Here is an 11,045-nt window from a genome sequence, read left to right on the forward strand (position 1 = left end):
GCCTCTCATTAACCCAACAGTTGAACGAGTAGCGCAGGTGACATATTCTTAGTCTGTTGTATGAAAACTCAAAGTGACTCAAAGCAGTAACAACAGCAGTAGGTAAACACATCATAGTATACAACCTGGCAAAACCCCAGAGGAGACAACAGAACTACAATGGTTTCCAATTAAAATTTATTTTCATTCACTAAATAATGGTTGTGTGGTAAGGGGAATTCCCAGTGGACCAAAGTAGTTTAATCCCAATGAAACTGGGACACTATGGTCGAACCTCACTTAATACACACTGGTGACCCCATCATCATTGACAATTTAGCTCCAAAAACCAGCAAGACATGGATGACTATTTAACAAACAAAGCCTGTGTTTTCGGTTTGGGAGGTGATGAAGAAGGGTGTTCATCTTTTAACAGAATTATGTTCATTTGGACTAAATCAATAATTGTAGACTACTGGATTCCTCTTACCTGAGTGCCAACACTGGAGAAGAAGAGGTGGTCACAGAGGATGGTGGGAGCTCTGCCTGGTCGACTGGGCTTCCATGTAATGTGAGTGAGTGTGTGCTAAGAACCTAAACCCCACCCACAGAGAGGAATTGACTCCACTTGCTTCCTCTTTTTCTTTCTGCTCATTTTCATATCTTCTCTGAACATTTTTTGTCCTGTGATAAGTGGAATGTGGCTAAACATTAACGCTGTGCTAATGTACTGGGAGTGGGTCAGACAACAGTTAAGAGTGTTTGGCCTTTCTTGGGAATATGTGTTAATTTTTCATTTATTAATTTAATCTGTTAGAAAAAAGTATTTATGTGTCTGGTGTTGTTATTTTGTATTTTATTTTAATTATTTAAAATAATGTATCCATCTGTGATAGGATATTTTTTTCATACTGATATATTAATATATTAATATATAACCACTGGAGGGCGTATTTTTAGAAATGCTGCACCTCGAATTCGACTCCCGGCTGCTTTAAAGTAGAGTGCTTCCGGGTCAGGGCTCCCTCTTTTCCTCCGCATCGGGTTGCAGCGATGGTAGGGAATCTGTTCTCGCCAATACTTTTTCAAATCTAACGTAATCCTATTGCTTATAATGCGTTTACTTCCTTGCTATTTGTTTACGATTGTAGTCTTTACTGTTGAACATCAATTCGCGATGTCATTTGTTAGATTGTTGCTTTATTAGATGTTGAATCGCTCTTTATATCCTCAGTGGTTCCAGTAGGGCTGCAGTGTCAGGCCTGAACCGGTCCAGTGTTATTGACGCGTGTTCTATAAGAAAGAATATATTAACATAGATTATAACTTATAAGAACCGGGCTTACAATGTGGCTCTCAATAAGTCCTATTGCATTTGTCAAACTAGTTGAATCCACCGGTTAGATTTTATTTTGACCATAAACACTCGTGCTAACGCTAGCGTGTTGCTACCACCGCGCTCTATCGGTAGACTGTGATGTGTGTGTATATACATACTACAATACAATACAATATACACATGGGTGTCTTCTGTGTTTGTAGGTGAACGTCCCGAAGACCCGCAGGACGTACTGCAAGAAGTGCAAGAAGCACTCGACCCATAAAGTGAGCCAGTACAAGAAGGGAAAGGATTCCCTTTACGCACAGGGTATGTTGTACCGACTGACTGTCAGATGGGCCGTCCTGGTTTAGTTTGTCAATGTGCTGAAGTGACCAAATAAACTGGAATGGAAAAGTTTAAAACATTCTCCAGACGATATGCCCGTAACCTGGAAGTGTATTCCTTGCAGTAGTCGCCATTCCCTTGACAGAAGTGCATGAATAATGTCTTTATTTTATTAAATGGAGAGAAACACTGCAACATTGATATCTCAGACAGCTTGGGTCATCCTCGCTGTATTGGTTGCCTTTGGTTTCAGAACAACCTACGTTTGTCATGTACTGGCACCGTTCTGTGAGCACTTACATTTTCTTACTGTTGCGAGAAAGTTGCAAAGAAGCTCTCAACGTCCTGAATCACTTGTGTCTACAAACGAGCCTACGCATTCTGCCTGCAGTGATGACTTGAAATGCCCTGTTTTTAAATTCTTACTAAGAGCTAAGATGTAAACGACAAATGGAGAAGCTGCTCAGTGTATCTTCTGCTCTTCCAGGTAAGAGGAGATACGACAGAAAGCAGTCCGGCTATGGGGGCCAGACCAAGCCCATCTTCAGGAAAAAGGTAACATTCAATCCAATGATGACGGATTAGGAACTTGTTTCCAAGACGTCGTTGGTGATCTTGTGCTTCATACTTCCTTTATTTGGTCCACAGGCCAAGACCACAAAGAAGATTGTGCTGAGGCTGGAGTGTGTCGAGCCCAACTGCAGATCAAAGCGTATGCTGGCCATCAAGAGATGCAAGCACTTTGAGTTGGGAGGTGACAAGAAGAGAAAGGTAAGCCTGAACACAACCAGGTGGCTCATACTGTGGTAATGGCAGGCTCGGCTCCATCTATATTCACAGTAACTTATATTCTGTAGTGATGGGCTAAAATCTAGGCTAAATCTATATCCACAATCGATTACTGATCCTCTTTGGCAACTGACTATAGTGTTGGACTGCATGGTCTATGCGGTTGGTGCAGTGTCCATAATCTGATCATAAATCACTAAACAGCCAGTCAGTCTCTCTGTACTGTAGATGGAATCATTTGTTAGGCTTATGGAAAGGAGCTTTAACAGGAGCTGGAAAAAACACTGCTGTGGAATAGTGTTTTTATTGACTCAAAATGGGAGTATCTATATAAAGCCTAAAGTTTTGCTGATTTTCTTGCGCTATTGGCTCTCAGAAAAATCATGCCAGCAATTGTGAGACTGATGGCCAACCAACAATGGAAAACATTCCAATGTGTAACATTTCCTTAGTGGAGCTGAATTTTGGTATATTTGGGCATTTAACTATTGAATTGGCTGCTTACTAAGTTTGGTTTTATTTTGGATTTGGTGGATTATGCAATCTGATTGGGTATCAAATACTTAATATAATGTAAACTTGGGTCGCCTTTAGTTAAACATTGTCACCCATCCAGAGTACTTTCTGTGTCTTTGTTGTAAATGTTTTTGAATCATGCTCTTCACTGCTCCTTTAACCTCTTCTTTCCCTCTGTTTTTTTTTCAGGGCCAGGTCATCCAGTTCTAAGCTGTGGCTGTGTCTTGTGGAAATTGTCACTGTTAATAAAATTTTGGAGACTGAAATTGTTTTTGTTGTAGACATTTAATTTCAAGTTGCTCCCACAATTTGTGCTTAAGAAGCGCTCGAACATTAAGATTTTACTGCCAATTAACTAAATCTACTGATCTGGGGTGTTTTTTTTCAGAAGTCAGATCAAATAGTCTTCAAATACAAAATGTATTTGGCAATTCATTTTGTTGAGTGATGCTCAATGTTATGGCTGGACATTAGGCAGGTGAGATGTGGTGTCAGTAACTCAGTTCTAGTGATCACTGAAGGTGGAATTTAAGGCATGTGGCAGCGCTGCATCTGACTTGCATATAATGAACTGCTTCAAACGGGTGAATCAGCTCCCGTAGTTCACTCAAAGCACAACTGTTGACAAATGACCTGATCGCTCTATTTCACGCTTTCCGGTCAGTGCTGTGGACATGGTATACTGTGATAGTAAGGATGCTGGTCCAGCGGTAGCAGTTCACCAGACGGATGGAGATTCTGCTCAGGAAGAACAGACTGATTCTTGAGGGTCCAAGAGATGACACCAAGAAGTATGCACGACAGACAATTGTATTAACCAGAATTTACTTTATACATCAGCTGGTTGTGAGCATTAAAACATCTTTGCAAATAGTGGCTTCCTAGTCCAATATGGGCTGAATGGTGAACAGAACCACTCCTGATGGATTCACAGCGACTGCCAGATCTGTCTGCTGCCTCTGGACTCCCAGCTCTTTGTATTGAGGCAGGATCTGTGTGACGTTACACAGAGAATCACACGTCCTCCAGCCGGGGACCTTCATGACGGGCAGCTTCTGTGGACCCCCTATCTCCTGCTTGTTCCTCACGGCTACAGCCAGGACATAGTTCGAGAGAGGCCTCTCCCACACCTCAAATGAACCCAGCTGTTTAAGGAAAAACTCAAATTAACTTTAAAACTTGTAGCAGAGTTAGTGAGTTAAGTCTACTCTACACCATTATATAAGGTTGTTTAATGGTTATACATAAGATAATCGATTTATACAGCACTTTTCTAAATGCTCAGACGCTTTACAGAAAGAACATAAAATAATTTAATAAGAACGTATATTAGTAAAAAGATAAAGAATAGGGAAGATTGAGAATACCCCATTTTAAATGTTTAACCAGGCATTATTGAGGTTCTTCCTTGGTTAGTGTTTCACAGGCTTGCTACTGGAGCCAGAGACCGATCGCCGTGCAGTAGCCCTACCGTGGCCGTGCAGTAGCCCTGCCGTGGCCGTGCAGTAGCCCTACCGTGGCCGTGCAGTAGCCCTACCGTGCAGTAGCCCTACCGTGCAGTAGCCCTACCGTGGCCGTGCAGTAGCCCTACCGTGCAGTAGCCCTACCGTGCAGTAGCCCTACCGTGGCCGTGCAGTAGCCCTACCGTGCAGTAGCCCTACCGTGGCCGTGCAGTAGCCCTACCGTGCAGTAGCCCTACCGTGCAGTAGCCCTGCCGTGGCCGTGCAGTAGCCCTACCGTGGCCGTGCAGTAGCCCTACCGTGGCCGTGCAGTAGCCCTACCGTGCAGTAGCCCTACCGTGGCCGTGCAGTAGCCCTACCGTGCAGTAGCCCTACCGTGGCCGCGCAGTAGCCCTACCGTGGCCGTGCAGTAGCCCTACCGTGCAGTAGCCCTACCGTGGCCGTGCAGTAGCCCTACCGTGGCCGTGCAGTAGCCCTACCGTGCAGTAGCCCTACCGTGGCCGTGCAGTAGCCCTACCGTGCAGTAGCCCTACCGTGGCCGTGCAGTAGCCCTACCGTGCAGTAGCCCTACCGTGGCCGTGCAGTAGCCCTGCCGTGGCCGTGCAGTAGCCCTACCGTGGCCGTGCAGTAGCCCTACCGTGCAGTAGCCCTACCGTGCAGTAGCCCTACCGTGGCCGTGCAGTAGCCCTACCGTGCAGTAGCCCTACCGTGGCCGTGCAGTAGCCCTACCGTGCAGTAGCCCTACCGTGGCCGTGCAGTAGCCCTACCGTGGCCCTGCAGTAGCCCTACCGTGGCCGTGCAGTAGCCCTACCGTGGCCGTGCAGTAGCCCTACCGTGGCCGTGCAGTAGCCCTACCGTGCAGTAGCCCTACCGTGGCCGTGCAGTAGCCCTACCCTGCAGTAGCCCTACCGTGGCCGTGCAGTAGCCCTACCGTGCAGTAGCCCTACCGTGCAGTAGCCCTACCGTGGCCGTGCAGTAGCCCTACCCTGCAGTAGCCCTACCGTGGCCGTGCAGTAGCCCTACCGTGGCCGTGCAGTAGCCCTACCGTGGCCCTGCAGTAGCCCTACCGTGGCCGTGCAGTAGCCCTACCGTGGCCGTGCAGTAGCCCTACCGTGGCCGTGCAGTAGCCCTACCGTGGCCGTGCAGTAGCCCTACCGTGCAGTAGCCCTACCGTGGCCGTGCAGTAGCCCTACCGTGGCCCTGCAGTGGCCCTACCGTGCAGTAGCCCTACCGTGGCCGTGCAGTAGCCCTACCGTGGCCGTGCAGTAGCCCTACCGTGGCCGTGCAGTAGCCCTACCGTGCAGTAGCCCTACCGTGGCCGTGCAGTAGCCCTACCGTGCAGTAGCCCTACCGTGGCCGTGCAGTGGCCCTACCGTGGCCTTGCAGTGGCCCTACCGTGGCCGTGCAGTAGCCCTACCGTGCAGTAGCCCTACCGTGCAGTGGCCCTACCGTGGCCGTGCAGTAGCCCTACCGTGGCCGTGCAGTAGCCCTACCGTGCAGTAGCCCTACCGTGGCCGTGCAGTAGCCCTACCGTGGCCCTGCAGTGGCCCTACCGTGCAGTAGCCCTACCGTGCAGTAGCCCTACCGTGGCCGTGCAGTAGCCCTACCGTGCAGTAGCCCTACCGTGCAGTAGCCCTACCGCCGTGCAGTAGCCCTACCGTGGCCCTGCAGTAGCCCTACCGTGGCCGTGCAGTAGCCCTACCGTGCAGTAGCCCTACCGTGGCCGTACAGTAGCCCTACCCTGCAGTAGCCCTACCGTGGCCCTGCAGTAGCCCTACCGTGGCCGTGCAGTAGCCCTACCGTGCAGTAGCCCTACCGTGGCCGTGCAGTAGCCCTGCCGTGCAGTAGCCCTACCGTGCAGTAGCCCTACCGTGGCCGTGCAGTAGCCCTACCGTGCAGTAGCCCTACCGTGCAGTAGCCCTACCGTGGCCGTGCAGTAGCCCTACCGTGCAGTAGCCCTACCGTGGCCCTGCAGTAGCCCTACCGTGGCCGTGCAGTAGCCCTACCGTGCAGTAGCCCTACCGTGGCCGTGCAGTAGCCCTGCCGTGCAGTAGCCCTACCGTGCAGTAGCCCTACCGTGGCCGTGCAGTAGCCCTACCGTGCAGTAGCCCTACCGTGCAGTAGCCCTACCGTGGCCGTGCAGTAGCCCTACCGTGCAGTAGCCCTACCGTGCAGTAGCCCTACCGTGGCCGTGCAGTAGCCCTACCGTGGCCGTGCAGTAGCCCTACCGTGCAGTAGCCCTACCGTGGCCGTGCAGTAGCCCTGCCGGCCCAGGGGGTCTTGGTTGATGGCGATGACGCGTGGGTTCTGCAGCAGGGCCTTGCTGCGCGGACACATGCTCCTCAGGTCGTTGGACATGAGGAGCGGAGCCGCCATCAGGGCCCACAGCGCCATCTGGGACTCCTGCTGGTCGTGACTCAGACCAAAGTTTCCAATCACCAGCTGAACGACCGGGAAAGATGCATTGGGTTATGTCTCGTGTTAAAATGCTATATAGGGGAAATATATATTCTCCGAATGAGTTTAACATATGCGCTGTTAGGGTTAGGGCAGTTCTCATCAAACACTTTTAAGGTATATGTTTGTGATTAATGTAGACTTAAAAAAAAAACGACTCCACTGTGTACACAATAAGCTAGAGAGTGTTGCACAGTGTCCATGTTGTAGTGTTGGTTGTTATGCAGTCTGCACGGACCCTGGGCTCCTCCAGAACCCTACCATATCAGGGTCGTTCCAGCCCCCTGGCCCGGCCCACGGAGCCACCACGTCCTGGTGCAACGCTGTCCACTCTGCGATGGACTTGACGCTGCTCCACGAGTCATAGATGTCGGCGTAGTTACGCCACTGGTTACACGTCTCGCGGACGGCCGTGTAGTTGGGCTGGAAAGCACAGTCAACGTTAAATGGGTGATGTTATGCCACCAGGTGTAAGTGTGATTAGCCATTACAAGCCGTTGGAAAGCCTGCCCTTCCCTGTGCCTTAGTGACATCACAAGTGGGCGTGTCCACCTAGATGTATGCTGGATATAGATAAGTAACATTTGCTGCAGTCCACTGGGTACTATCCAGCATACTATCCAGCACCACGTCTAGGTGGACACTGCCACTTGTGATGTCACTAAAACAAGGAAAGGGCAGACTTTCAAACAGCTTGTAGCGCCAGTCACACTCAAGACTGGAGGCATTATATATAATCCTTTAAGAGTTAACTTACTGATCTGGTGAATGCAGTATGGTGTCTGCTCTGGTGTAAGCAGAACAGAACCTCGATTTATGTGTGTGTCGGACCACACATCTAAAGTCTTCCTCACCTTGTGGAAATCCCATTCATACAAGGGCCACTCGCAGGAGTAAACCATCCTGCTCCCAGTGGCGTTGAGGGCTCTGGACATATTCCTGTAACCTGCAGCCGCAAAGCACACTGGGGGTCAGTCTGTGGTGCAGCACTGAATCTGGAAGTCACCTGCACTACAGTGAAGTGGTCCAAGCTGGGGAAACGAATCCTATTGAAATGGTTCTAAGTAGTGTCGCTGTTCACGCCTTTCTCCAATTAGCAACCTTTTTCAAAGGCAGGGTACAGGGTACATGTCATTTGAGAGCAAATGACCCCACATGGTAAAATAATGTTCATTTAAATTACATTTAAGAGTGTGTCAGTGTCAGTGTTTGATGAGGCCTGTCAAAAGATCAACCGTGTAGATGCATACTGCATCAGATCAACCTGACCTTCTGCCAGCTGAGTCCACCTCATGTTGCAGCCGTCGAATTTGAGCAGATCCACCCCCCAGTCTGCAAAGGTCTGGGCGTCCTTCTGGTAGTGTCCCAGGCTGCCAGGGTAGCCTGCACAGGTCTCCGCTCCGACGTCGCTGTAGATACCCAGCTTCAGCCCTTTAGAGTGGACCTGAAAGATATTACATTTACATTTAGGGCCTTTTATCCAAAGCGACTTACAATAAGTACATTTGACAGGAGAAAGAGAAACAATATATCGCTGTCGGTACAGTAAGGATGTTCATAGAACCATGTGCCAACCCATACGTTATGTTATTTATACTTTACAGATTAATTAGAGGTACATACATGTAGTGGCCAAATTGTTCAAGGTGGATAAAAAAGTATGAAGTACAACACAAACCTATAACTCCCGTGATAGTATTGTGGCACAAAGCTAATGGGGCCTAACCTGGGAGTTAAACAAACTAGCGGCTATGCTATCAATACAGTTGTAGGTTTGATAAGCATTTGAATTTATATATTTTGTATAGATAGCATGTACTTAGTACATGCACCTAACCCATTATCTTTTTTATCGATAAGAGTACCTGACTTCTAAGAAAACTTTGGGATGTTGTTGTTGTAGTACCACCAGGTTCACCACCAGGTGGCGCCGGAACACTGGAGAAAAAGCAGCGCGTTTGTCTACCAGGAAGAGAAACTTATCGACTTGTTTCTGGGTCTTTTACACAAGTGAACGGCAGCTGTCCTGTATGGATTACTGTGAAGCTGCTTGCAAAAGGGAGGGAGAATATGTAACCCATACAAATGTCATCGATTTGGGATCGACTTATCGAAAGCTCCTTAGTTACAGCTCAAATGTGGTGTACACATTTGAGCTGTTGTATTGTATAAGTAGCAGGGCTCTCAAGTTTTGAACTGAGTTCAAAGTGAGATTTTGTTGGCGGCGGCGGCGGGGGGTGGGGGGTATATTAACATGTGACTGCATACAAATGTGTCCACAGACATGGTGACTAATGTATGATAGCATTATTGGCTCTTAACACTAATATTCAGAAACAACACTGCCTCAAAAGGCTATTGGCTTAAGAAACACCAGTAGAGGCATATACTTTTCCCTGAAATTTTAAACGTTGCAAACGTGCAAAAACATAATTATATATTTATGTGGCATTCAGTCCAATGCTTAAAATATATCTGTGGCATTCAGTAGGCCAATGCTGTGGTAAAGTGTGTAAAGTATGACCAAGTGTTTCTTTCTGTTCAATAGATACAACTTTATCAATCCCCTGTAGGAGAAATTCGTTAATGTTTGTTCCTATAAAACAATAATGGTAAAAAAAATAAAAATAATACAGAACATGGCGGTAACTAAGTAAGTCAAACCATCCAATCGGAAGGCTCTACTTAACCACGCCCCCTACTCACTTCCACCAATGCAAAGCGAACAGAACTGAGTAGGGGAGGGCATAGCCTAACTAGTTTGTGAACGACCCAGAGAAACGCAACGCAAATTCAATGTGAACATGTATGAGGCTTTAATAAAATCCCGGACGATTTTGAAATTCCGCCACACATTAAGTGTCTCAAAAAGAGGGCATGTCCGGGCAAAAGAGGACGTCTGGTTACCCTACGTACGGGAAACCCATTTGATTCCTACCTGTTCCACTGTTAAATAGCGGCGCAAGTTGGTGGGCGCTATCCTGGTCATTTCTCTACGTGAGAAATACGAAGTGGTGTGCACGGGTTGAAATGCGTGTGTCTCACGCCCATTGCGTGAGACTTGAGAGCCCTGTAAGTAGGCCTACATGTAGCATCATAGTCGACGTGAGACCGCAGTAAATCATGCATGATGCACCTGCAGTTAATAATGAATAATGCACCTGCAGTTAATAACGAACAAGGTAAACCAGGCAGCTCACGTAGTCAGCCAGCTTCTTGATGCCCCCTGGGAACCTGGCGGGGTCTGCCTGCAGCCCCCCAGAGGCGTCACGGCGGCGAGAGGGCCAGCAGTCGTCCAGGCAGACGTACTCGTACCCGGCGTCCCTCCAGCCCTCCTTCACCATCACGTCCGCCATCTGCATGAACAACCGCTCACTGCAAGCAGCACAAAGGGAGGGGGCCAGAGGGCTGCTACCCATACTCCCTGGATGCATAGACACTGTAGGAAAGGTCATGGTCGGTGTGGTGAATTGGGTTATTGCACCGTATTGGGCGGTCGGCTGCAGCGGTTCTGTGTGTTCCAGTCGCGCTGGATCGTTCATGTTTGGACTGAGAACGCGGCGGGACACTGCCCGGAGAGACCCGACCTACCTGACGCAGTTGTCGGGGTCCGCGTCGCAGTCGACGTTGCACATGAACCTCATCCAGTGCAACCAGCCCATGACGGGCGTCAGGGCCAGGCCGTTGTTCAGCGCTTGAACCGCATGACTTATTAGGAGTGGGAACAGAAACAGTCCCGTGCACCGCATCGTGGGATCTGAGGGGCGAAGTGCATCGGCGACCAGGAAGCGTTCGTACACGGAGATATCCGGTTTCCAGACAATACGAGCCCCGCTCACTGGAGGAGAGCGTCCCGCATCGCCCGCTCAGGACCAGAGGCTCCCCATCCTCCTGATGACGTAGGAATCATCACTCAACGCGCACAATTCAATATTTAAATGAGGAGAGATCGCAATTAATAACACACAGAGAGGACGATGGGCTATATGACCAAATATACCGCAAACACAGCCTCCTTGGTTTTTATTGGCCTTATCGTATAGAGTCAATTAAGACAGCATTATTTATATATTTTTTTACGATAAAAATGATAGTCAAATATGTTGACTATTCTTACTACTTCTGAGGTGCCCTTTAGAAGGTGAATTTATATATAAATAAAGCATTTCTGATGGTCT

At 48.8% G+C, this 11,045-nt stretch overlaps 3 protein-coding genes across 4 annotated transcripts in view; 1 reads left to right on the top strand and 2 right to left on the bottom strand.

Annotated features, from left to right (window-relative positions):
- Positions 1 to 564, bottom strand: part of btk (Bruton agammaglobulinemia tyrosine kinase) — a 10,771-nt gene extending 10,207 nt beyond the window's left edge. Inside the window, exon 1 of the mRNA XM_084469402.1 lies at positions 470 to 564. The gene's annotated coding sequence lies outside the window, so the exon portion shown is untranslated. The remainder of the gene's footprint in view (positions 1 to 469) is intronic.
- A 435-nt stretch (positions 565 to 999) lies between these two features.
- rpl36a (ribosomal protein L36A) lies at positions 1,000 to 3,216 on the top strand. Its single transcript, XM_084469815.1, has 5 exons — positions 1,000 to 1,035; positions 1,522 to 1,627; positions 2,133 to 2,200; positions 2,294 to 2,416; positions 3,140 to 3,216. The coding sequence occupies exons 1-5, from the start codon at positions 1,033 to 1,035 to the stop codon at positions 3,158 to 3,160; spliced, it is 321 nt and encodes a 106-aa protein (XP_084325941.1). The 5' UTR covers positions 1,000 to 1,032; the 3' UTR covers positions 3,161 to 3,216.
- Positions 3,217 to 3,387: 171 nt separating this feature from the next.
- Positions 3,388 to 10,616, bottom strand: gla (galactosidase, alpha; the record flags this gene model as incomplete). 2 transcript variants are annotated; one of them, XM_084469926.1, is made up of 7 exons in its annotated part: positions 3,388 to 4,095; positions 6,655 to 6,852; positions 7,129 to 7,290; positions 7,722 to 7,813; positions 8,137 to 8,311; positions 10,068 to 10,242; positions 10,459 to 10,616. In XM_084469926.1, 7 exons carry the CDS (start codon positions 10,614 to 10,616, stop codon positions 3,832 to 3,834), a joined length of 1,224 nt encoding a protein of 407 aa, XP_084326052.1. In that variant the 3' UTR covers positions 3,388 to 3,831. The 2 variants fall into 2 exon arrangements, with proteins under 2 accessions (XP_084326052.1, XP_084326051.1); XM_084469925.1 differs by having other exon boundaries at positions 10,068 to 10,600.
- Between the last annotated feature and the right edge of the window lie 429 nt (positions 10,617 to 11,045).

This window comes from Micromesistius poutassou (genome assembly GCF_964030765.1).
Source record: "Micromesistius poutassou genome assembly, chromosome: 6".
Taxonomy (NCBI): domain Eukaryota; kingdom Metazoa; phylum Chordata; class Actinopteri; order Gadiformes; family Gadidae; genus Micromesistius; species Micromesistius poutassou.